Source organism: Typopeltis vanoorti, chromosome 15, assembly GCF_054136105.1.
Source record: "Typopeltis vanoorti isolate ZY-2024b chromosome 15, IOZ_Tvanoo_1.0, whole genome shotgun sequence".
NCBI classification, from domain to species: Eukaryota; Metazoa; Arthropoda; class Arachnida; order Uropygi; family Thelyphonidae; genus Typopeltis; species Typopeltis vanoorti.
In genome coordinates this window covers 109,347,042-109,374,392 of record NC_143563.1, presented here as the reverse complement: position 1 = coordinate 109,374,392, position 27,351 = coordinate 109,347,042, and the positions used below count along the sequence as shown (strand labels likewise).

The following is a 27,351-nucleotide window of genomic DNA, read 5'->3' as shown; positions in this document are numbered from 1 at the left end:
GGAAATGGTGTATTTCGTATTTGTTCAGTGATATTTTGTGGTAGAGAGTATCGAATGCTGTTCTTAGATCTAAACGTATTTATGGCGAATTTGTTTTTATCTAAAGCTTTCTATATATGGTGTCCATAATGTCTTCTAATAATGCCATTAAAGTGCTTTTAGAATCCGTATTATTTTGGGAAGATTTTATTGTACATAAGTAATTTTGCAATATATTGTATAAGTTTTTTTTTTTCCTATGGTTTTTAAGATGACAGGTAAATTGGAAATGGGGTATGTCGTTTTGTATGCCATTTTTTCGCGTTCTTTTTCGAGAGGTGTAATTACTGCTGTTTTTTTAATTCATTGAGGGTAATGCTCTTATCGAGTAATGTATTTATCAGTTTCAAAAGTACTGGATGGATATAGTTGGTCAAAATATGTTATAAGGTCTTTTAGCCTGATGTTATCTGTCTCTGTGCTAGTTTTTAGGATTTAGCTGCGAGAAAGCATTTTTCACTTCCAGTTCTGGACGAATGGAATGAATATAGTTTGTTGCTAAATGGGCTGCTCAAGAGCCCATTCAGCAGCATTCAACACGTGTGTTTTGTAGGTGATTTTTTTAAAAAATTTCCTTCTAACGATTGTTCTCGAGGAGAATGCTGTTTTGTATACCATTGTTTATCTGAGGTTAAGATTCTGTTTGCTTTCTTTTTAATAATAATAATAATAAAATAATAGTATTATTTTATTATTTTTCTAACCCTTTTTTTAATCATCAAAGGGAATGCTGTTAGCCCTAACTTTTGGATTAGCTATCACAGATAGCTGATCCAAGACCATCAGTGATTTTCATTGACATCCGGGAAAGACAGTCTGACAGATAACTGCGGTCATCATGTGGGTTCTAACTCTAATGCTATATATTATTGTCTAAAATAGTTCTACGGTTGGTTTTCTTGAGTTGCGAGATTAAAATTTGAGTGTCCGGTAGGAAAAACCCTGTCTGTCCTTGCTAGAGATCGATTATCTCGAGAACTGGTTGACGAATGGGTTAGAAAATGTTCCTCTAGTTGGTAACTAGAATCGAACTTAGAACGTCTCTCGTCAGGCGGCTTAGCGCTATCCATGTGAATGCTATTTCCACACGATACACAAGCCTCTAAATCGTTTCAAAATAATTTAAATTACATAAACGAGGACTGCTGTAAATTCCTGAAGAGACCATTGATGAATATTCTTCAAGTAGACGGAAAGAAGGCAACTCGAAATTGGCTGGGTTTTACTTCTTTTTATTTGCATTTTACTTCTGTAAAATGCGACTTGTCTGGGAGTGTAATTTGTTAACAATATTAACCCCTTAACGTGCCCATTAAAAATCAGAAAGCGCTCGTTTTTCTGCCAATTTTTTGGGCGAGGGTGATTTGCTGGATCAAATTCATCATTATTTGAAAAATAATGATGAATTTGTGCAAACGCAAACGAAATAGCCGATACACGCCGTTGGCAACTTTTCTCGGCTGAAAGGAAATAGGCACAAGATTGTCTAGCGTCTATATTCGGTTGTATTTATATGTGAAACCAAAATTCAAAATCAATTTTGGTGCAATAAACAAAAGCCGTGGCACAGACGTCTTTGTATGCTAAGGGGTTAACTGTACAGTCGTTGTTGCTACTACAGAAGAGATCTATCGTTAGGCGTTCATTTTATTTAGACAGAACTCCCTAAGATTTCATTTAAGTTATTTTGCGAAGGATTTATTTTTTTAAAAAAAGAAATCTGGTATGATATAACTTCTTTATTTCTAGACTGGTCTTAGATGTCTAGGATTGCATCTTTTCTGCTTAAGTTATAATTAAAACAATGACTTTCATTTTACCTAATGAATCTTCGAGCATCTTTTGAAAAACAAAATGAATACATTGCGATCAGTAAAAAGCAAAATTATGTATTTGATCACATAGTGTGAAGAAGTAGTCTAGAAGCATATGGGGAAGGTAGAAATTTAGCAAAATTTTCTGATTTACTATAAGAAACAGCTGTTTTCTCATACCATTCCTAAACTCTGTTGTTGAAACTGATTCTGTGTTTCTTAAAGAAAATTAACAATAATTATGAAGCTATGAAATTAGTGTAGAACAGAAGTCTAACAATCGTTTCCCGAATATTTGATGAATTGGGAAATGAAAGATTTTTCTTAAAGGAAAAAATCCATGGTTTTTTCAAGAAAAATTAAAACCAAAAAAATTAACATGTTAAATAAAGCTATTAAACAAAATCATGTTCTTCCCTTTACTATAGATTGTTCGTGATTCCAATGTACTGTGGTCCATTCATTGACCAATCCCTTGCTTTGAACAGAAGACGAGATGAAGCAGATGAGATAGCCACAAAAGAGGTAAATAACTAAGAACCATATTTCCGCCCTTTTTTTGTGATATATGTTGCTCCTTTTCGCATGAAGAAAATATAGCTTGTTTTTATGTAGAACACCTCAATCTCTAATTTGGTAGTACTCTTACTAATCTGTTGGATTTTTGCAGTATATTATATTTGAAAATTAATATAGTAAGATTTAAACTCAAACTGTGAACTCAAGAATTTTAAAATATATTAAAATATGAACATTAAGTAGTCTATGAAAAAGAAAAAAAAAAATCATACCGAAAATTCCAGGATATAAGTCGGCATACATTCTTAGAGAATATAGAGAAAAATGCAAAATGATGCCGAAATGTGAAACAAAAGTCATGGGAAAATTTGAAAATACATGTTGACATATTTGGGTATATGTAAATTTGAAAATTTTGTATATGAATGTATATATAGTTTTGGTGTTGCACATACGAAAGATATGACCCTTTGAAGAAGTTTGTAGCTCTCTATCATATCACCCCTCTTTCTTCTATTTGCTAGCTTCTGCAGTAAAAATTCTCAACCTGTCCTCATGGTGGGTATTTGTGGAGTGGTGGCAAAATTTTTGAAATAGTTGGTAATAGAATGCACACTGAAATGGGTTGACAGACAAACTACACTTCGCAACGAACATCATGAGTTTATTAAGAGATGGTCATGTTTGAGTAATTTGCTCGCAGTTCCAAAATCCTGTTGTCATTTTAACGCTATTTTGTACTATGTTGTATTCAGAATCACCACAAAGACCAGATCTCAGTGTAATAGTCCAAGTGAGGCCTTGTAAAGAGGCAAAATGACTTATAGTAATATTCATTCCCTATTGCAATCATCCTTCGAGTCATATCCGCAAGTTTTGCTTTTTGACTTCTAAACTTTAACTTCCTGCCAATTAAAATTCCAAGATCCCTAACCTAGTAAGGCTGTTCTGTCATATAATATGTCACACCACACCAAAATGCATAGCTTTAAATTTACTAACATTTTCATATGCCCACAATTCCAGCTTATTCAAATCGCTCTTATCTTATATATATATATATTAAAGATACCAAGCTATTTTAAATATAAACCTGGTTTTTTACTCCAGTGGAGTAAAAAACCAGGTTTATATTTAAAATAGCTTGGTATCTTTAACATATATATATATATTGAGCCCATACATGAGAGGTTGTTGATCAACCAATAGTACATTAACACTTTCATTGCCAAGCTGAAAATTGAAATTTCGTGTGGTGGCCAAATTTTTTTAATTTTTTTATTCAGTTAGCGACGTCCACGCGATAACGCGTGATCGGCCGTTTGGTGAGAACTCGTATCGCGTGTTTGGCAATGAACATGTTAAAAATGTATATGGGTAGTGGGTTTGGAAAGGAGAAACTTGTTGACATTTGAATTAAAATGTCTATATATTGTATTCCTTAGGAAACATCAGGGGCAAGACTCTTCTACAGTACAGCAGTAGCAGGGATGAAAGAGGAAAAGAAACTTGTTCTGTGAGTTTCAAGGTGTACTGTGAAAAGATGTTGGGTGGCAGCTGTGTGTTCTAGTAGGCTTAGTACTGAGTGGAGGAATTATTGATGCTATTTCAGAAGAAAATTGCCATGGAAATATTTATAGAATACACACGTTACAGAGACCAAACGTCTGTGTGAAATTTGGTGGAGTGAGTTGGTAAGAAATGGGTCATTTATCAATCTGATTGCTCTCCTCTGTATTAAGTCAAGCATTTTGAGGGAGCTTTAAGGAGCCCCACTCCAAATGTGAGAGCAGTGTTCGATAGCTAGGCGGATTTGTGATTTGTATAAGGTTAACAGCTGTTTAGAGGTAAAGTAATGTCTTGAGTGAAAGAGAAATCCTAGTTTTTTGGAAGCTGAGGATGCAATGGTTGTGATGTGTTTATGCTAGGCATAAAAGTTACGGAGGCTGTCCCACTTGGCACTGTTATAATACCAATCTGTTATAATTTGTGTAAGGTTGTTAGTGATGGCAAATGTTTCAGCATCTACTCTTGTGGAAGTGGCTGTGTATGCATTGTTGCATGGGAGTGGAGATGAGCACCAGATTGTGGTTTGAATTACCCAGATGGCTCACTACATTCACAGTATATTTGGAAGGGTCATTGGTGACGAAGAGATCTAGGGTGTTTGGGGAGTGATTCGGGTTATCTGGTATTCTGGTTGGCATGTGAATAATTTGTGTAAGGTTGTTAGTGATGGCAAATGTTTCAGCATCTCTGCCTGCAAGATCTATACAACTGGAGGAGGAAAGCCAATTGGTGTTGTGGACATTAAAATCTCCTAGGAGAATTATTTTGCTGTTGGGAAAGTGTGATTGAAGAAATTTCTAAGGAGAGGAAAAAGAACTCAGAGTGATTGGTTGCATTGGGGTAGCGATAGAGACAGCAAATGAATTTAATTTAGTGGGGAAGGGATGTTTTCAACCAAAGAAGGTCAAAGTTGGGCGTTCTAGGTTATGTGCACTCTGGCAAGGTATGTCAGAGTGGATATATGCACTGATGCCACCCCTTAAGTCGAAAAGAGTTAAAGAGTAGTTTGTAGGGTTGAGATGGATAGTGCTTAGGGGTTGGTGAGATTTGAATTTTTTCTAAAAAGAGTAGATGGGGTTTGATGGACTGATAATCGTAGTGGATACTAAGGTTGGAGTTGTACCACAGATATTAGTGAAGTGGATGTGCAAGATTTTGTGAGGATCTTGTACGTTTCCTATGCATCTGCATACTGGTCTCCATGGTGGCTGCTATTGGTGTCACTTGAATTTTGCACTAATTTAACTTCTTTGTAGACGATGATCCAACTGTTGTCTCCATTTTGGCGTTTTTCTTCAAGTTGTCTTCGAAGATAGAATCCTCAGATCGAGCACGTATGCGCAATTGCGGGAAATTGTCATTGAACTTGTTATTTATCGCTGTTATTAATTTGGTTATGCTTGTTGGTGTTTCACAGGTCACTTTCACGAGACGTGGAAAGCTTGTTTCGTTCTTTCTTTTATTTATGATTCCAAAACAAAACGATGGCATCTTACGATATTTCTTGGATCAAAGTTGCATTCTCCTGCTAATATGCTGATGTCTTCTTTTAATGATTTACTGTTTTCCGTCGGAAAGTTCAAAATAATGGCATTTAGTCTCCTGTTTTCGGCCTCCATCGTGCTATGCACTGTTGATGCGATTAGGTCGCGGAGTCCATTAGCGGGCAAGGGCGCACTTGCGATGCGATGCTGATCGTCGAGTAGCTCGAGTTGTTTCCAGTGTTTGGATTATGAAAGAGACGGTTTCGATCATGTTATTAAGGTGTTGTTCGAGTTTTTCGTCTCATTTCGAAGCTGTTTAATGGAAGGCAGGCACAGCGAACCGAAAAAAAAGGGGCGTTGTAAACGATTAAAAAGCTTGTGTGCTAATTCATCTATTTTTACACAAGAAGTGTGCAACCAGTGGCAACAGAAATCGCACGATATACATTTTTTTTTAATCGGTAACTTCGGTTTTGCAACTGCAGCACTTCACATTGTCATTAGCCAACGACGAAAGTGCGATTTCGTCGTTGGCCTTTGTTGCCACCATCGCACGGTAGGCATGGATGTTTTTTAATTGCAGGAATAACTGATTTGATGGACTGTAGGCACTTACAGGTTGTGCAGAAGTAATCGGCTCCTTAGTACTCGCTGTTAGTTTTCCGTTTACTGATTATTTTGCACGAAAAACAACGGTAAAATGTGAGTGCAACTTATTCGCAGGCTCCACCTGGTCTTAGTTACTTAGTTCTGCAAATACTGCATATCTCTGTGTATTCCTGATTACCCTGACTATTTTTGCGTCAACTTCAAATAGTTGTGTGTGTCATCTGTTAAATCTTTCTCAACATTGTTGATATAAAGATTGGCAATAACAGTGCCAGGACTGTTCTTTCTGGTTACAATGCTCACCACTTTAAACCTTGTTGACCCGTATTCCCCATACACCACTTTTTCGACATGTCACTTAGCGATCTCTTATTCCAACTACCCATTTGTAATTTGTACTCCAAATTATGCGGCATTCTGAATTCTCTCAAAAGCTTTAGCAAAGTCTAGAAGTATAATGGTGTAACCATTCTTGTTGTCTAAACTCACCGTGATATAAAATGTGCAAGCAAGTTAATCTAACATGACCATCCTTCAGTAAACCCATGTTGTTCTTTGCAAAGTATACGTTGTCCACCAACCCATTTCTGTATGCCATCTCTTGACAACTTTTCCAAAATCTTATCACCCGTCCAGAGATACCAATATGTTGATAATTAAATACATCAGCCTTTGTTCCACCCTTGTGCATTTGGATTATAATACATATAGCATCAGACATGTATGTTATCAGTCTTGCACATGGTTGTTAGTGTGTGGACAAATGGTTAAGGGCCAGAGACCTGTTGACATGTCTTGAACAGCTGTAGATGTATAATCCTTGAGAAAGCAGTGTTGACTCTCGCAATGAACAGAGGAATGATGAAAGATATGAGATTCCATACACAAATAGGCAGTTAAATTGTTATTATTCATTATTAATATCAGACTTCCAAGGAGTCCAAAAGGCTTATCGCTGGAGGTCTACACTCTCTCGCAAAAAGGTTATTTATCGAACTGTGCCTTAGGCCCATTCACTGGTTCTAAACTCAAATCATTTTCATCCTGCTCACTATGGAAAGAACCTGTTCCTCACTCTCTTGCTCACATGCTGCTTATACAGCCTCCAGCAATGACCTCTTGTTTTCTACTGCTCTGTGAAAAATCTCTACATAACGCTTACAAGGTTCTGCAAATTGCATTCCCTGTCTATCTTCATATAACACACTCTATGAACCCCACAAGGTTGTCTTAGAATATCCTCATAATTCCTAACTTTGCATCATTTGCAAACAGTTGTATATTTGTAGTTAAGCCTGTCACATTATCACTAACAAGGTAAACAACAATGACCCTGAAATAAATCCCTGGGCACTTTGCTAGTGACTTCCTTTTGAGTTTCCGCTTCCTGTACACAACCTGCTGATACCGATCTGATAGTCAGTCAGCTATCCAACTCGCTAGTCACTTATCTGGTCCAGTCCGTTGCATTTCAGTTACCAGCTTATCAGGTGGCAATCTATCCAGGGCCTTTAAAAAATCATCCAAGTATACCACTGTGTAGGCATCTCCCTTATTTAGTGAGTTCATTACCTGGTAGCACCTAAGCAGATTAATGAAATATAGCCCCCTTAACAAATCCATGTTGACTCATAGAGAATATTACTAATAACCCAATTCTTAATCCTAGCCCTCATCAACCTCTCTAACACCTGAATCAACCCCAAACATACAGGGGAAACTTCGGGAAAATGGAACAATTTTACCCCTGCGAGAAACGTTAACTTATATCGATTAAAGTAAAGAAAATTTGGGGGTACTCATTATTGGAGAAATCTGAAAAGAGAGGAACCCATTCGCCATGACATGTAGTGAACGACCAGTGAGGAAACTGCAAACCAGTTGCAAAACTTGAAAGGCTGACCAAAAATGGCACTTTGGAAAATAGACCTCTGTACCAGATCTGATCATATGTCCTGGAAATTTTAAATAAAGTAACTATATGAGTTTCGACTTTTCACGACGGTTCTCACGGTCAGATCTGCTGTGGTTCGAGTATGGCCAAATCTCCAGATGGTGAAATAGCTGGCCGTCGATGGTTTGTTCTGTTATTTTTGAGAAAACTGAAGTAAGTGCATTGGATGATAGGCTGCATTTTATCCCATTTTTGTGAGATGCTTACTACTAGAGTAGATGACAGATAAGTATGAATGATTATAAAGATGCGGTTTGGAAGAATGTTAATTCTGGAACGGAAATTTTGAGTATACATTGGAAATTAGAACACTTTCTCAGACATTTTTCGTTGTACTCGAAGGGTTTTCCAAATCCAGAATGTCAAAAATTGATGTCTTTCCATCATTTCTCTAATGCAAAAAAAATCGAATCATCAGGTTGATCTCCCTCTTCTAATAACAACCTGCATTTCTCTAAGATTTTATCCCTTTTTCCTTTTTGTCGGTGTCTTTCCCACAGTGACACAACAGTATTGTTCCTCTATAGTTACTGCACACCTTTCTTGAACCTCCTTTATATATTGGGATAATAATCCCATTGGACCAGTTACCAAGTAACATCTTCCTCCATAGCTAATTAAATCCTGACTACTAGAAGCTCCGATTAATCCGACAGGCAAGTATATCCCATGGGCTGTAAATATATAACCACCAAGCTTATGCATTATGGAGCAAAGCAGCTTTCCCTCAAGACTATAAAAGTTGCAGCGGATGGAACAGAATTTGAAATAATTTAAACATGAATATGTAACTGAGGAGCAGATGGTGACTGTACGGGATCTTGCTATCGAAGAATGATTCTTTTAAAATGTTGATATTTTATCACGTGTTTTCTAATGCATTTCGGTGACATAGAAGCAATATGGAATGTCAAGTTCGATATGAAAACAATCCCTGAAACGATTAAAGGAAATACATGTATGAGTATAAAGAACCAATGCAATGGTAAAATTCGAAACTTAAAGTACTAGAGAAAGAAATATTTTTAAGTTGGACGAATGGTATTTCCCATTTTTAAAACTAGTAAACGGTTGGATAAACAAATTTCGTTTTTTGGTGCAACATGATATGGCAGGTAGACGATTAGCATTAAGGTCATATATATGGGAAGCATTTGAATTTTTATGACATTACAATTGGTTAGGAATACAGTGATAGTTTATTTTGTTCAAATTCCAGGCTGTCGAAAGAATTTATGGGAATTAGTTTTGATAGTTTGGGTTTCTGATATGATAGTTGTGTAGTTCTGCATTTTTTCTCAATGTCTTTCTCATTTCTGAGGCCGATTGATCAATCGAACATGACGGCGCACGGTAAGGCAATTTGTCAACCTGTCATATAATATCACGCCATAATATCCAATCGTTTATCATTTACCGACTGTTTACTAGTTTTTAAATGGAATGTACGAGGTGGTATCAAAAAGTTTCGACACTAGCTCTGTTTACGAGAAAGTACTTTATTTATCTACGTTTACACACTATCACCTTCAAACTTCTTGCCACTTCTGGAATGTGTCCTGGGAGTCTTCTTTTCGAAGCATGTCAAGCACCTTCTGCGATTCTCGCTGGATCTCTGCAGTAGTGTCAAAATGGTGACCTTTGAGCTGGATCTTCATCTTTGGGAAGAGGGCGAAGTCTTCAGGAGCCAAATCTGGCGAGTAGGGTGGGTGCGTAAGTGAGATAATGTTGTTTCTATCGAGAAACTCACGTGTGAGGAGAGTTCGGTGACAAGGTGTATTGTCGTCGTGGAGCATCCAGTTTTTCACGCGCCACAGATGTGGTCGCTTTTTTGCTGAATGTCCTCCCTCAGACGCCTTAAAACCTGGCAGTAGAACTCGCTATTGACGGTCTGGCCCGTGAGGATGAATTCTGGATGTACAATGCCGCGAATGTCGAAAAAGACGATGAGCATGCACTTGGTCGAGCTGCGGACCTGCCTCGCCTTTTTCGGTCGTGGAGATGATGGTCTCTTCCAGTGTGAAGACTGTTGCTTCGTTTCAGGGTCGTACCCATACACCCAAGTTTCGTCACCGGTAATGATCCTCGACATCCACGGCACACTGACGGAGTTCTTGGCAGACTTCGACGCGGTGTTCCTTCTGCTACTGGGTCAGCAGCCTGAAGACGAACTTGGCAGCAACACGGCGCATGTTCAAATCACACATGAGGATTGCCTGGACTGTTCTGTATGACACACCGACAATGGCAGCAATGTTGTGGAGTGTTCTCCGATGATCCTCATGCACAAGTTGCCGAATGGTTTCGACCTTTTTGGCAGTTGAGCTCATTGAAGCTCTTCCTGATCTCTCGTCGTCTTCCAGTGATGTTTTTCCGCGCTTGAAGCACGCGTGCCACTCAGAACACCTCGAACGACTCATAGCAGCATCGCTGTAAACTTGCCAAATCGTGTCAAACATCTCTGTGGCAGATTTGTCCAGTTTCATGCGGAATTTCACGTTTGCTCTTTGTTCTAACTTGCTGTCCATGATGAAATCGCAGGTATGGTAACACATGTGGTCAGAATAGCATTAGTTGCACAGCTCCCGATGTACACAGGATCATGTCTTTTGGCACACTGACTTATGAAGGTAGGTGCTCCCTGTGACTGTGCGTGCAGCCTTGGGCTGCCATCTGTTGGCATGTTTACAAACCTAGTCTCGAAACTTTTTGATACCACCTCGTATTTCCTTTAATCATTTCAGGGTTTGATTTTTCATATCGAACTTTACATTCTCGGATTCCCATCACATTTCATATTGCTCCAGCAGTTCACCTTAAGAAGACATGAAATATGGAACGTCTTAGAGACTAGGCTGCAGCTATAAGAAAACACCTGACAAAAGATAAAAAGTTTAAAAGAATCATTCTCAAATAGAAACATTCCTTCTGGACTTCTTGCTTTATATTCATGTTTAAACTGTTTCAATATATGCTCCATCCTTAACTCTCGCTTAAAAATTATGTCTTAACCATTTCAACATTGTTATTTTCTCGAAAGAAAGTTGCTTTGGGTTTGCTTCATAACACATTAAGATTCGCTCATCCATTTATCCAGCAAGAGTAACCAACATTAACTTCCAGTTCAGATATCAGGTATCTCACAGGATTCCCATTCGCCATCTATTTTTAATGCTTTCTGAATCGCTGCCAGTTCTATTTCCGCAGTACCTCTCTGTTCGTTTCGGTTTATTTCACTGTTCCTTTCATTTTTTAAACAGATTTCTAAAAGAATGTGGCAATATTTTTATAGATGGCAGACGAGGGCTTTTCCGCCGAAAGCGACTTAGTTGGTCTCATATAGCAGTTTTTTTCCCCCTTCCGAAAACTTTAATTTTAGTTTTTAATCCTGCAAATCAGGCAAACCGGCCAGAAGACCTAGGGCAATTAATTGGGTTGGTTAGAACTACTGGTGAAGCAATCTTTAGGTCTTATAGCCTTCGTTGCTACACCAGCAATTTTAACCTACCCAAACCATCACAAATAAATAATTTTCAATTTGATTCAGTGGATTCAATCTTGATCCCAGATATTTCCCCATGCATGGTGTGTTAGTTAATTAAAATTGTAGAAAGCATTTATAAAACACATTCGTCGATTAAAAAAAAAAAGTTAACTCCTTTGATTAGTAGGTGAGGCCGATTTAGCATATCTAACTTTTTTGAGACTGAAGGGGCAGTTCAATCTACATCTGAAGCCTAGTAGAGATAGCTGGCCCAAGACTATCACTAACAATATTCAGCATACAGTGAAGAGAGGTGGCTGACAACTGCCACCATCTCGTGGTCCCTAATCCTAATACTATATATTTATTGTCTAAGATAATGTGGGTTCTACGGCCTATTTTCTTGAGTTTGAGGGATGAAAAATCTGAATTTCCGGGAGAAAAAAATCGGCTTGATCGACTAACTCGGGAACTAGTCGAAAAAAGACTTAGAAAATGTTCCTCTAGTCATCGACTAAATTTGAACCTAGGTTTTCCTTCGTGCAAAAGACACATGCTATGTCAAAAAATACTAATATAATAGAATATAAATATAATCTCCCATAGGGTGGTGCGTGATTGGAATGGATTGCCATTGGATGTTATGAGTGCAAGCAGTGTGAATGAATTCAAGAATAAGTATGATAGCCTGCTGCGTGTAGTATGTAGCCACCCTCGGGGTCTGTCATTCTCTCTCTCTTTTTTTTTTTTAAATTCAGTCCTTCTATATTATTAAAATTATGATTATATATTATGAGTTTACAACACGTTTTTTTTTTTTTTTGTAACAATAACATTTATACGAATTTCCCTTTTTTTCTGTATAATGTATTAATAATAGTTACTGTAATTGGTAATTTATATTTGCGGTTGAATAATATTGCATTTTTTACAGCATTTATACAATAAGAATAAGTTATATATATTTACAATTTTTGCTTTAACGAATTTAAGCGCTGTAGATATATATTAGCACCTAAATGTAATTTAGGTGCTCATATATATGGATTTTTTGTTGTTGTTTTCTTTTTTTAAATCTCGGTTGAGATGTAATTTCTCAGCGTGCATCCTTGAAGCTTTTTCTTTAAGCATATCAGAGGATGACACCAGTTAGTTATTGTTTATTGGTTTGATTGCTGTGTTGGAAGTAAGGTGATGTTTGATAGGTCTGATATCCACTACAGCCGTAGGTTGAGAAATTCATTCACGCGCGCGTGCACACACACACACACACACACACACAGATGATAATTTGCAATGTCATGATGCATCGCTGAGCTGGAAAGCCTGAACTGATATATCGTGTTTCATTTAAGTTTGTAAGGTGAGTAGGGTGCGTGTTTCTTGTTCATAGTATGTGCTTAGGGCTCTTTTCAGGTATTGTAGTTTGTAAGGTTCCAGTATTCAAAAGGTAGTTTATTTAGCATATCTGGGATGCAGAAGCTGGGAATGGCCTTTCCAGAGTGATTATTATATTTATATGTGATATAATTAGTTTCTGAGGTCTTGTATTTGTGTATACGGTATTTCTGACTGTCTTGTAGTTGGCATCGAAATAATATTTTAGCATAGCTGCATAGTGACATAAGTGTTTTGCTGTTAGTAGTTTGTGTTTTGACATTGCAGTATATATATATAGCCGATTTTGTCTCTTTGTTCCCAAAAGATCAGTTTTATCAATTTGTACTGTAATTACATTAATCTATTTAGTTTGTAGTGTGCACACAAAGCATAAATCGTTTTAACGTAACTTCCTATATATTGATAACGCTTTGTATAACAGTGTTTTTAGTGGGAACTATTTCCTTTAACCTGTAGAGTTTGCCAGTTAATGTTCGGAGTTTGTTTTGTAGATTGTGTTTCTGTGGCTATTCCAGTTCATATCTGCATCAAAGTAAATTCCAAGGTATTGTATTGTTTCTACCTGACTGATGGTAGTGGTTTTACTGTTCTGTGTTTTTTTATGTTGGATGTATATATATATATATATATATATATATATATATATATATCAGTGGCATCGCGTGATCATTTCGGTTGGGTGTGCTGTCATGATTTCCAGGAGGGGGGAGCTTGGAGACAAATAATTATATCAATAAATTTTTATAATTATTGCTTTAATTAAATAATTACATCAATAAACGTCTTTTAGCCTTTTTTATGTAATTATTTGTCGATGTAAACTATAAATACATTATTTTCATTTTGCATCGATTTTAACGATCTTTAATTCTTGGGGGGGGGGGAAAGGTATTCAGAATTAATAGTTTTTAGCACAATTTCATATATTAAAAAATTGCATATTTGTTTCTGCTATGCTTGCATTATTATGGATGGATATTATAGCTGTATCGTCTGTGTATTGAAAGATCTTGCCTTTGAGAGGTAGCTGCTTAATATCGTGCATATGAATGTTGAATAGAGTTGGGAAGAGAACAGCTCCCTGTGGCACTCCACAGGTTACTGGTAGCTCTCTACTGCTGTTTGACCCTGTACGTGTGATTTTTCTATTTTGAAGATAGTTTATAAACAACCTGGGCAGAGGCCCATCTATTCCAACACGTTTAGCGTTTCTAATAACTTTTGATGTGCGAGTGTGTCAAATGCTTTAGTCAAATCGATAAAGATTACCATGACAAGTGCTATTTTTCTGGCGGTACGCAGTACCGGCACTGTTTTTCTTAAGTTTTTAAAAATTTGCGATTTATAATATTAATAGCAAAATGTATTATAAATATTCCGGTAGATGGTACTGTGTTCACGAATTGAATTTTCAGTTTTGATTACTCACAACTTGGTACCCTGCTTTCCTGTTTCATAGGTTGGTACGCAACCGGAAACAGGAAGTTGTGTTCACTTCCGATTGCTTCCAATATCAGTTCTATATTCACTCTGCAACAGGCAAGTGTTCACGCGTGTTTTGAATTAATCTAAGTTTAATCAGTGCAATCATTGTTCAAAATGAATAAAATAAGTAGTTACTCTATGCCAATGAGTAAAAAAAGGACGACTGAAGAAGCAGAAATTATTCAATCTACTTGTGATCCTGTAAAACAGAAAACTAGCACCGAAAATACACTTGGTGAAGACGATCACGAAACCAAGACCGAGGATCCACGTGGTCAAAAGGAAGCAGATTCTGATAATGATTGGCCAGAATGTTGGAAACTTTTGCAGAAAAATGACTTCTGCGAGAGAAACGAGTGGCTGTATGTCAAGAATAAAATGTTGGACTGCAAAGGGTGTCGTGATGTTGGAAGTCTTGCCGTCGATAAACACATGGGAACGAAAATTTCAGTGGAGTGGGCAAATGGTTAAAATCAGTCATTTTGGAGAATCTCGCAGACAACAGTTAATGTCATTAAGAAATGACATACGATCAGAAATGATTTACGATCATAAGGAGAGTGCAGCGCACAAAGCGTGCAAAAAAATAAAATCTGAAGCAAAAAACGAAACATTAGAGAAAGTTTTCCTAAATACTTTTTCTCATAATAAAGACATAACAGGAAAAGTGTTTACAAAGTTGCGAGGAGAAATCATTTAACAACTTTGAAGACGAAATAAATTTACAGGGACTTAATGGCCTAGACATGGGATATATTCTTATTTCTGCAAATGCTTGCATTGACATTGTGAACCATATCGCAAATGAAATGAGTAAAACATTACAATATTGTGAACTCCAAGAACAAAATATCGTTACTTATTCATGAATCGACAACTGTGAGTAATACAACATTGATTGTTATTGTTCGTGTAGTTCTCCCTGAACCTTCAGCTCCTGTGAGTCTTCCTAGATTTGATCGAATTATCAGATGTAACTGCTAGAGGAATTCTAAACTCTTTAATTAATCATCTTGAGTGTTTAGGATTATCTGAAGATTACGGAAAGGAGTATTTATTGTCTGTAACTTGTGATGGAGCAGACGTTGTTTGGTGTGCATAATGGTGTAAGGCGGCTAATGAAGAGAAGTTTCCTAGTGTTATTTTCTGGCATTGTGCTAACCATCGCCTTGAATGTCTGTTAGTGACACAGTGAACAATGTGGCAGGAGTGAATCGTTTTAAGAGTTTCATGGACAAACTTTTTGTGACTTATCATGTTTCACCTACGAATGCTAGGGAACTAAAGGAATGAGCAGCGACTCTAGAACTTCAACTTCTTAAAATTGGCAGAATTTTAAGCACTTGCTGGGTTGCTTCTAGCTTTCGCATTGTTTCTGCAGCGTGTAAGACTTTGAAACCTAGTCTTGCAAATGAAATGAGAAAAACATTACAATATAGTGAACTCCAAGAACAAAATATCGTTACTTATTGATGAAGACTTTGAATCCCAAATCTTGCACACGTCCGTCACTTTCTGGAGGCAAAAGAAGACAGCAGAAGAAGCAAAACAGATCGCTTTCTTTATGAGGGCCTTTTAAGAAAAATAACGTCATGCAAGTTTGTTCTTGATTTGAGCCTTATGTGTGATGCTCTACAAGAGCTTAGTGAACTAAGTCTAAATTTACAAGAGAGAAATATTGACTTGTACAAAGCAGACAGGAAGATAAAGAATACAGTTCAACTTTTGAAGAAATTGAAAATCCTGGTCTGTGCTATAGTATTTCTCTTCAAAGTCAGAAGAACATGAAGTTTAAAGGGATTGAGCTCCACAAAAATGAAAGACACAGTCCTGATAAGTTCATCTGCTTTCTATAAAAGTCTGAAAGAAACTGTTGGAAAGCATCTGCTTGAAGGAGATGATGCTGATTTGCCTGAATGTGCTAAGATTTCAGATTCCAAGTATTGGCCAAAAAATCCTGTGAAGCATCTAATGGTGAAGCTGAAATTAAAAAGTTAGCACGCAAATGTCGCTTAAATGAAAGAGAAGCAGTTCGTGGTTTCCGTGAATATCTTCAAGAAAATAAAGTTCCCGGACATACTACTTCCTCTAAAGCACACTTTGGGCACAATTGCAATATGTTGTGAAAGGGTTTCTCTCAGAGGAGTCTTATAGTAACTTTATTTGGGTCATCTCTGCTTGTACGAACAACTAATGCACTGATGTTCATCAGGATGGTAGGACCTCCTCTCACTCAGTTCAACCCTAGCAAATATGTGGACTCACGGCTGCTCTGAAGTCGTCATTCTGCAGTCGATACCAAAAGCAAGAACGATCTAGAGACGATGAGGGTATATCGGAGGATATGTTAAAAGTGTGGAAGTTGTTGTAATGACATCTTCATGGTGAGTACTGGCACCTTTTTTTCCAGAAAAAAGCACTGCCCATGACCATTTTGTTTTTATTTAAGGCGGTATTAATTACGTGTGTAAAGTTTTCCAAGAGAGATGTTGTCCCCTTATTTTTCTGAAAACCGTATTGTACTTTAGGAATAATATGAAAGTTCTCTTTATATGTTGAGAGTTTCCTTAGTATGACCTGCTCCATGATTTGATTGATAATTGGTAGTGTTGCTATGAGTGTGTAATTACACTGGCTAACAAAAAAAAAAAAAAATTTTTCTGCTGATTATGATCTGACACTTGTTTTTTACTAATTTGGGTGTGCTGATTTCAAATATCAAATCCATTTTTCTCTATCACGTCAGGTTTTCCTTCTATGGCATTTTCTTTTTGCTAATTTGTAAGTTTTCGATAGTTTTAAGGAGGCAGTACTATTTAGAGGATCAAAAAAATCGATTTTTTAATATTTTCTAAAAGTATGTACGTTTAAAAATCTGTTCCTAACTTTTTATCAAGACATTCGAAAAATTCCCGAAGATATAGCCTATTATTCAAAGCAGTGCGCAGATCAGAATCGGAGCGCTCACTGCTCTCGCTTGTCAAGACTTAAAAACTATGGAAGATCGGTACCAAGGAAGATGGGATTCTCACATGGTTGCCGACTGCTGTTGGAGTATTCAAAGGGATTGCCAAAACAGAACACAGCAGAAATTGCTACAAACAAAAATTTATTCCCTGAAACTCACGTGTAAGTAAAATTGTTATTTTTTTATAAATATTCTCGTAATTTTTAATGAATATTGTTAAGCAGTTATGTATCTAATTATCGGCCTCTCTCGCATTCAAAGCGCCAGTACGCACCGTTGCAGGTTCTTACGCATTTATTCGTTTACTAACAAGCGAGAGCAGTTGGTGCTTCGATTCTGATCTGCGCACCGCTTTGAATAATAGGCTATATCTTCGGGAATTTTACGAATTTCTTGATAAAAAGTTAGGAACAGATTTTTAAAAGTACATACATACTTTCAGAAAATAATATTAAAAAATCGATTTTTTTGATCCTCTAAATAGTACTGCCTCCTTAAATCTATCAAAAACTTACAAATTAGCAAAAAGAAAATGCCATAGAGGAAAAACCTGACGTGATAGAGAAAAATGGGTTTGATATTTGAAATCAGCACACCCAAATCAGTAGAAAACAAGTCTCATATAAAAGTCAGCAAAAATTGTGTTGCACTGTGTTATTGATTAAAATTTTTTCCATGTTTGTATATGGGTGTGATTATGGCCGTCTTGAACATACTTGGTATTTGTCCAATTTTAAATATTTATTAATTTTAGTAGGATAGGGCCTAGGCTAGTTGCATGTTGCTTGATATCCTTAGGTCTTATACCATCGATTCCTGGGCCTTTGTTTGGTTTGATATATTAAAGAGAGAGAAGTTCTGCTTCTTTTGTGGTTGGGGACATTGTGGTTCCAACTACTAACCACACTCAAACTTGATTAACTTTTTTCGTGAGCCATTAGTAGCAGAGGCTCTACCAATCAACCAACTTTTGCTGACGAGGTATTGTACAGTGTTGTTATCGTTTTCGTTTGCAATGTTTATGTTTATATCACTATCATTAGATATTCGGGTGAGCATAATTTTGGCTAGAAAGTCAGCAGTCGAGTTCATGCAGGAATTTTATCACGTTTAAGTTTGGTGGCCTGTAAATAGCATTTATTATTAAGGGGTGCTGTCAATTGGCAGTATTAATGATTTCGATGCAAAGGGTTTCAGCATGCCCAAACTGAGAAAGTTTATTTTGCTATTAATTTATGTTCGATAAATATTAATATTCCACCCCTCTTTTTGTTTGTCGGCAGGATCTATGTTCTTGAAAGCATGGAATTTGGAAGGCAGTTGCTTCATCATTATTAACGGATGTTAGGACTAATATATCAATAACACCGGTGTAATTCTTCAGATAAGCTTGCAGCATTAACCAATGTTTTCTAGTGCTTCTGATATTAATATGAAGAGTCCTCTCGTTTGTACTGTGTTGTTTTCATGCTTCGAGTGAGTCAAAAGTACAATTGCTGATGTATTCTGGTATTATAACATGTCTTACGGTTCTCATTCGTTTTTGTTGTGTTGAGATCTTCTTTCTGATCTAATTAGGAGTCTTTTATTTCACTGTGACAGCCAATCTCTGTCTTCCCAGCTTCTGATTTGTATCGACTTTGAAGTTAGTGACTTCCTTAAGAATATCTTGGTGTCTCTGATCCACAAAAATTGATAGTTTTTTTTTTTTTTGCTTTTCTTGCTTGGTACAACAGATTTTGGTTGAATGGTGTTAAATTCTCTTATAGGAAGATTGGTGTATTGCCTTGTGATGCGTTCAAGTCCTTGGCAACTAGTTGCCACTAGTTTCTTGTGGACTTCCTTGTAAGATGAACTATGACTGGTGCAGATCATGGCAAACCTTGTTTTTTGTTTTTCCTGGGAATCCGATTTATTGTCTGAATGTCGTTATGCTGTAGGGGATGTCAATTGCATGGCCTAACTTTAAAACTATGTCTGAGATTTTCTGTGGGTGCAGTTTCAGGAAGACAGTTTATGACAAGATCTTCTTTATGTTGTTGCTAATTTAAAAGTTCGTATTGTAGTTTTAGGAATTAAGTTTTTGAAGGAATTCGGATGTCTCTTTCATCAAAATGTCTTTTACCATTTGCAAGACTTCTTCTATTGCTAAATTATTGTATTTAACAAAATCCTCATATTCGCTACATTTTTTTATTTGTTTGTTCGCTTGTCAGAGTCCTGGGACAAGACCTTCTAAGTTGACTTTTATAGTCTTTAAACTGTTTCCTAGTAGTATATTTAATGAATTCAAATTATAGGATTCACCTGTATTTTTTTTTGCCTATTCTATTCTGTTCATCGTCTGATTCTACCTCCAGTATAATAGGCTGCGTTGGGTGGCAACGTTTCTTTGTTTTGTTTCAGCTTTTCATTGTATTTGCGCTGCCAGGTTGTTTCTGAAAGGCTGGAACATGTAAAGTGAAGATTTCTACATTTTCTACAGGTTATATAATTTCTGTCGGATGATAAATCCTTCAGACACATGATGCACTCTGTTCAATTTTCAGCACTCAAAATTTGGATTCTAATTAGCTGATTTCATTGAATCATATATCACTGTCTTCAGCGTGACCAGTAGAATTACTTTGCAACAATTTTAAGTTAAAAACAGGAGTTAGAACCACTTTAAAACTATAAAAACGGGAGCAGAGATGTCACCGGGTAGCCATTCCTATGGTAGAAAACTCAATATAATAATAATAATAATCTAAACGTACCTGATACTTGAGACATCCACTTGAAATAATATAAGATTACCACTTGAAATTTATAGTTTTGTTTATTTTCATACAGGAATATTCATCTTACGACAAAGCTCCTTCAGACGTTGAATTGGGCGAGACAGTCGAAGAGGCAGCAGACCCTGGTGTAGACAACAGTAATATAGGTGTCACACACATTTATGCCTGTGCTACTATGTGGCATGAAACTGCAGAAGAAATGGTCCAGATGTTAAAATCCATCATGAGGTATGTGAACTCTGTAAAGGTATGGGTTCTTCAGAGATAATTTACTGATATTTTGCCCTAATTGATTTTGTAGCTGACTTCATTTTCATTTACATGCTATTACATAATGTCTTGTAAAAAGAAATAAAAATGTACAGGTATCCCTCGATTAATGCAGTTAATTAATCCCTCGATTACCGCATATATCAAAATCGCGTTAATCAAATCTAATAATCAATGGTAAAAATTATAATTCATCCATGATCAATTACTGTATTAATAATTAGTTTTATATGGTACTCTTTTAGGAAAGATAAAAAATGAATGCAAAGTAAATATTTAATAAATACTTGTACCTACATTATTCACTGCAATTTTTTTTATCAAAAGAAGTTATCAAGGGTCGTTTGAACAGTTTTAATTTTTTTTCTTATCGGCATAGATTCTACAATAATAAGCACAACGACTCTCTAGACCTCGGCAAACAAACAATAAAACATAAAGAAAAAACACTGCAAATATAATACATGATTGTACAAATTAAATGGATATTGAATCCAACATTTTCCATAGCCGAATATAGAAACTACAAGAGTTTCGTGCTGAATATATAGAAACTAAAAGTTTCGGTGGATGCAAGCATAAGCAACCTTATGGGCAACTTATAATAAAGGTGGAGTAAGCTCCACATCACTTTCCTTAGTATTTTCCATAATGTAAAGCACATCTCCTAGAGGACATGTATGATAAATAAGCCTTTGGCTCTTTATTTGAGTAATACATGATGGTTTATTTATTTTCAGTTACAATCTAAAAATTATTGAACAAAGAATAAAAAACCCAACTAAACTATACTATACTGACATCGGAGTCACGGTATCTCTCAGATACAATTTACTATCAAATATCACAAACCTTTACATAACATGCGTTAAACCAAATTGACAGCAAAAAACAGTGCGCAATATCACTCGTAACATATGAATGCACAGCTACTCATGACCTCCAAGCTGAATTGTGTAAGAATATTTATGTTAAGCATTTTGCATGTATCTGTCTGATCAGATGTGAGCTCCGCATGATTAAAGGCACATTAATCAAAACTCTTTCCGCGTATATCAAAGGATTGCCACAATTAATTTCACCGCGTTAAGCAAGGGATACCTGTATATGTTTATCAGTGGCTTCGCATGCTCATTTCAGTTGGGTGTGTGCTGTCATGTGGGTTATGCAATCCGTGCTACAGATTTCACATCAATTTATTATTATTATTTCTGATACCTCCGAGGAGTCCGAAGACTCATCGCGGGAGGACACCTACAACTGTCTCAAACACTATACCAAACCTGTACTACGAATCATCTCCATCTACCATCCACCACCACCACACCTAGTATTTTTTGTCTGTAAATTGTGTGTGTTCTGAAGGGCCGATTTGCCTGCATGTGGGATGAAAAACCCGAGTTTCCGGGAGAAAAAACCCTGCTACCTCCGTATGAGATTGGCTAACTCACCTTCGATTGAAATCATCCAGATAAAGATTCCTCCCATCGCAACGAGAATCGAACATAGACCTATTCCAATCGAAGGGCGCAATGTACCATCGTTCTTCCAATTGCGCTATGGAGGTGCTTTGACCATATACATGGGCGTGCGTCCACAGAAAATTTTCCAGGGGGAGAAGCTTGTCTCTAAGCTCCCTCCCCGATGTAAAATTTATTACATCGATAAATTTTTATAATTATTGATTATTTAAATAATTACATCAGTAAACGTCTTTTAGTTTTTTTTTATGAAATTATTCGTCTTTGTAAACTATAAATACGTTATTTTCATTTTGCATCGATTTTAATTATCTTTAATTCTTGGAAAAAAAAAGGTATTCAGAATTAATAGTTTTTACCAGAATTTCATATATAAAAAAAATTGACCGGCATATTTTATTAAAAATCAACTAACTAATTCATCCTAAATTAAATTATTTCAGTTTAAAAGCAAAAAAATCGTAAAACTAACAAATAAAATAATATTAAATTACATACAATTAACTTTTAAAATGTATTTTTCTGTTTAAATTTGTTTCACTATAAATTTATAATTCACACTTAGTAACTCCCTAGACACAGAGGGCACACTAACCGGTCACTGTTCACAAATGAGAAAAAGATGATCCAAAAACAGGATCACGTGTTTTATTGCTGCAATAAAACATGTGTTCTATTGCTGCAATAAAACACATGTTCTATGGCTATCCCACCGTGGACCAGCCGAAACAGGCCAACACATAATAAAATTTTACGACAGACAAAGCGTTCCCAGGGTCGAGGGTGTAAGATTACATATCTCACTCAATTTTACGATTAGAATTTGTGGAATTTTTTAATCTATCCTGGGGGGAAGTGCCCCCCCCCCCCCTCCATGGAAGCGCATGACCTTGTGATTGCATTTTATCGATGTATGAAAGTTTTGAGAGGGTATAGTGCATCAGTGCTCATCTTAATTGGTCCAATGCAATTAATTGCAGGATAACTTTGAATACTTCTGCGTAGAGTGGGGGAACAATCTGTTTTTAGGATTTATTAGAAAACAATGAAGGAGAATGCTATATTTGGTTGGTATATTTGAAATATTCAAAGATGAAAATATGTGAACCATCATTTATAAGACATGCGAATAGGAAAGAATAAGTGTGAGTAGAAATACTTTCATTAATGGTAAGGAATAATTAATAATTATCATTTGTGATATGTGTGTCCTATAGGTTGCAAGGGATACCTGCACTTTGCTATATGAGTTGTCAAAAAGGTGCACCCATAAATTACTTAAATAAAAGAGCCAATAGGCTTCACTTCAGTGATGTAACATTATTTAAATTAAGGGGATATTAAATCCCACATTATTTCCGAAAATGTCTTCTTGAAACTTTAACAATAAGTTAAAGTTTCAACCTCTTGAACAATAAGTGCATTAGAAATATCGATATCCGACTTTGTTGCTCCAGGAACGGGGAATGAATGTAGGAAGATGGGGGGGGGGGGTGGGGGGGGGGGGGGGTGGGGGGGGGGGGGGGTGGGGGGGGGGGGGGGTGGGGGGGGGGGGGGGTGGGGGGGGGGGGGGGTGGGGGGGGGGGGGGGTGGGGGGGGGGGGGGGTGGGGGGGGGGGGGGGTGGGGGGGGGGGGGGGTGGGGGGGGGGGGGGGTGGGGGGGGGGGGGGGTGGGGGGGGGGGGGGGTGGGGGGGGGGGGGGGTGGGGGGGGGGGGGGGTGGGGGGGGGGGGGGGTGGGGGGGGGGGGGGGTGGGGGGGGGGGGGGGTGGGGGGGGGGGGGGGTGGGGGGGGGGGGGGGTGGGGGGGGGGGGGGGTGGGGGGGGGGGGGGGTGGGGGGGGGGGGGGGTGGGGGGGGGGGGGGGTGGGGGGGGGGGGGGGTGGGGGGGGGGGGGGGTGGGGGGGGGGGGGGGTGGGGGGGGGGGGGGGTGGGGGGGGGGGGGGGTGGGGGGGGGGGGGGGTGGGGGGGGGGGGGGGTGGGGGGAAAGCCATCGGATATAGTAATATCTCAACTCATGACAGTGACAATGTTCAATTGGATTGGTTGAGACAATAACCAATCACTGACGCTAGGTGCTGAGCGAGCTCAAAATTTAAGCTCACCTAGTCACGCCTTCTCAGCGGTTTAAAAATAATACAAAGCTAAGAATTTGACACACTGTGCCCTCTTTACATCTTTTTGAATGGCTCAAAGGTGTATGCATTTTGAAAGCACACCCAGGCTATTAACGCGAATGTGACGCAACGTTTATGCAGCGAAAAGCGCCTTTCATGAAGCACTAATGCTTTATTATCCTCGTGAAGAGGACAATGAAGCATTGGTACAGTATATTGTGTTTAATTTTAGGAATCGAGTGAAGTCTGCAAAAAATTGGGTGAGTCTTTAACGGGAATAAATGCAAAAATATAATATCAGTGATACTGTTATTTCGTGGATGAGCACTGCACACCTAGCACACCCAGAATATTCGCCCCTGGTGGCCTCCTTCAATAAGTCCCTGACTCCCTGGAGGTCTCTCTTAATAATAATAATCTCAGAGACACCATACCAAATGAGAGAACATTTAGTGCGTGGATAGGCTTATGTGTTCGTCAGACATGTTATGATAGGTTTCATGATATAAAAAGAACACAGATGGTTAAGAAAATAACTATTTATTAACTGAAAAGCTAATATTTCGCTGGTAATATATCCAGCATCTTCAGAGCACACAACATAAAGTTTGTTACAAAGGCAAGACAACCACAATCCGGTGTAACAGTGGGGACAGTATAAGTGATTGCAGCGTGCAACACAAGACTAAAGGCCTAATATGGCGCCATCTAGGTAAAAAAAAAAAAAAAAAAAATCAAAGTTTTGAAATAGTAGTCCAAATGATAAAAAATAAAAGTAATAAATATTAATTTGGTCTTAGGGTGACTGTCTCCCAAATCTTTGGTAGATTTATACAGCCATACTTGTTAAGGTTTGGGGTATGTTTCAAGGCTTCTGTTGATTCCAGAAACAACCTCTCTGACTTGTAGAAGCTTCTGTGCATTACACACAGGATCAATTGGAAAGAAACAAAAGTAATGCACAGAAGCTTCTACAAGTCAGAGAGGTTGTTTCTGGAATCAACAGAAGCCTTGAAACATACCCCAAACCTTAATAAGTATGGCTGTATAAATCTACCAAAGATTTGGGAGACAGTCATCCTAAGACCAAATTAATATTTATTACTTTTATTTTTTATCATTTGGACTACTATTTCAAAACTTTGATTTTTTTTTTTTTTTAACCTAGATGGCGCCATATTAGGACTTTAGTCTTGTGTTGCACGCTGCAATCACTTATACTGTCCCCACTGTTACACCGGATTGTGGTTGTCTTGCCTTTGTAACAAACTTTGTGTTGTGTGCTCTGAAGATGTTGGATATATTACCAGCGAAATATTAGCTTTTAAGTTAATAAATAGTTATTTTCTTAACCATCTGTGTTCTTTTTATACCGTGAAACCTATCATAACAGAACATTTAGTGGTCATATGGATTTGTACTGGGTATAGTCGATCAGAAGAAAATTAATGGCTGAAGTGAAATACTAAATATAATTTTTTTAAAGATGAAAACATGATTCTTAATGACATTTAATGTCTTATATCTAGGACTGGGAGATACCAGATAGGATGATTAAGTTTGGCTGGTTCCAAAATTAATGAGGTAATTAAGAATAGACTTGGAGATCAGTATTTAAGGTTAGAGAATTAGACATTCTAGAAGTTTTTTCTTTTGTGAAGCACAAGATTTGTCAAATGAGAAAGTGTGCAATTTACTGTTATATAAAAAAAAAATTCATCTGGTCAACAATCAGAGGACTGTCGATATCCACAAAAAACTTAAAGTAAAGAGGAGAGTCCTATGATAGTTGACTATTAGGTACAAAATAAAGTTTCATCCATAACCATTACCATCATTATCAATTTCCTGATATGTATCCTCAAGCAAGCTACTATAACAGCACTGCATGATTAAGTTTACATTATTATTAACTTCCTACCCACAATTTTCCTCCAAATCAGTCTATTACCTGTCAGCACTCCAATATTGTCATATCTAACATTTCGTGCTTCTAAAGCACTTCTGATTGAATCAATCCACCTAGACCTTGGTCTTCTAGATCTCTTTCGTGTCATCTTGGCATCAAACATATGTTTTGCTAACCTTTCCCTCATGCATTCTATTTAAGTGGCCATACCACATTAGATTAGATTAGATTAGATTAGCTCTGCTTGCACATTCTTGAATGCAAACAATGTCAAGTTCTCTCCTAATGTCTTCATTTTTAATATGATTCTGCCACTGATGACATCTGTTACTCCCCTAATTTTTCTCAAACCATTATATCTGTGGTCTCTAGTCTTGATCGAGTGCTTTATTTCTAACCCAACTCTCAGATCCATAAATTAAAACTGATTTGAAAAATGTCTTGTATGCTACTAGTTTGGCTTTTTGGATAATTTCTCTCTTATTCAATACAAATTTATTCAGCTGGCTACCAACCACACTAGCTTTGCTTATTCTATTGTCTATTTCTAGGTTTAACTTGCCATCTTCACTAAAAACTGTGCATAAATAGCTGAAATATTTTACTTGTTCTATAGGATCTCCATTCAGAATGCAGTTGATGTGCAGAATTCAACGCTTCTGCCTATTTTCATGGTTTTGGTCTTTTTAATTTTCATGCAAAATTTGTTACAGCTGCTATTCAATTTAGTTAAAGAATCCTAGAGACTTGGACTAGATATGTTTAGGAGTACCACATCACCTGCATAAAGCAAAGAGATAAGTTTGACATTTCCAGTTCTAACATCAGGCCTAATGCTAATTTCTTTCATGTGATCCATATATACTGTAGATGATGAATAAGAGGTGAAATAATGTGCATTCTTGTTGTACTCCTGATTTTGCATTAAACCATCTATTTGCCTGTGTTTCATTCAATTCTAATTACTGACTGACAACTTAAATATATATTATATACTGCTCTGTACAATGTTCCATTTACACCAAATAAATGTAGTGTTTTGAAAAGCTTTTCTCTGGACACCTTGTCATATGTCTTTTCCAGATCTACAAAACAAAGTACAGAGTCTTGTCATATTTGTCACAGCTAATCTTGACAACCTCTATCTATATTCAATTTTATTTCCTAAAATAAAGAGCCAAAAGGCTTCAGTTCGGTAATGCAAAATTTATAAAAATTAAGTGGATATTAAATCCAGCATTATTTCAAAGCCGAATGCAGACTCTTTAAAAGTTTCGTAGAGAGTTTACAGGAATACATTCACCAGAATAGTGGATATGAGCTAATTTTTCAATCGGCCATAGCAGATTTCCAAGTGAACAGCATCTCTGTTTTCCAAGCTGCTGAAGGCAAATTCATCATTTGAATTTGCCTTCAGCGGATTTTTTTTTCTCTCTAAGATTTTTGCTTTTTTTTTTCCTCCAAGTAACT

The 27,351-nt window shown here is 37.2% G+C and overlaps 1 protein-coding gene across 1 annotated transcript in view; it reads left to right on the top strand.

The window, feature by feature from the left end:
- The window catches only part of LOC150099069 (chitin synthase chs-2-like), a 92,600-nt gene that overhangs the window by 62,606 nt on the left and 2,643 nt on the right, over window positions 1-27,351 (top strand). The window contains exons 6-7 of the mRNA XM_090405806.1: window positions 2,282-2,378; window positions 20,162-20,337. Of these exons, the coding sequence (XP_090261932.1) occupies window positions 2,282-2,378; window positions 20,162-20,337 (273 nt within the window). The remainder of the gene's footprint in view (window positions 1-2,281; window positions 2,379-20,161; window positions 20,338-27,351) is intronic.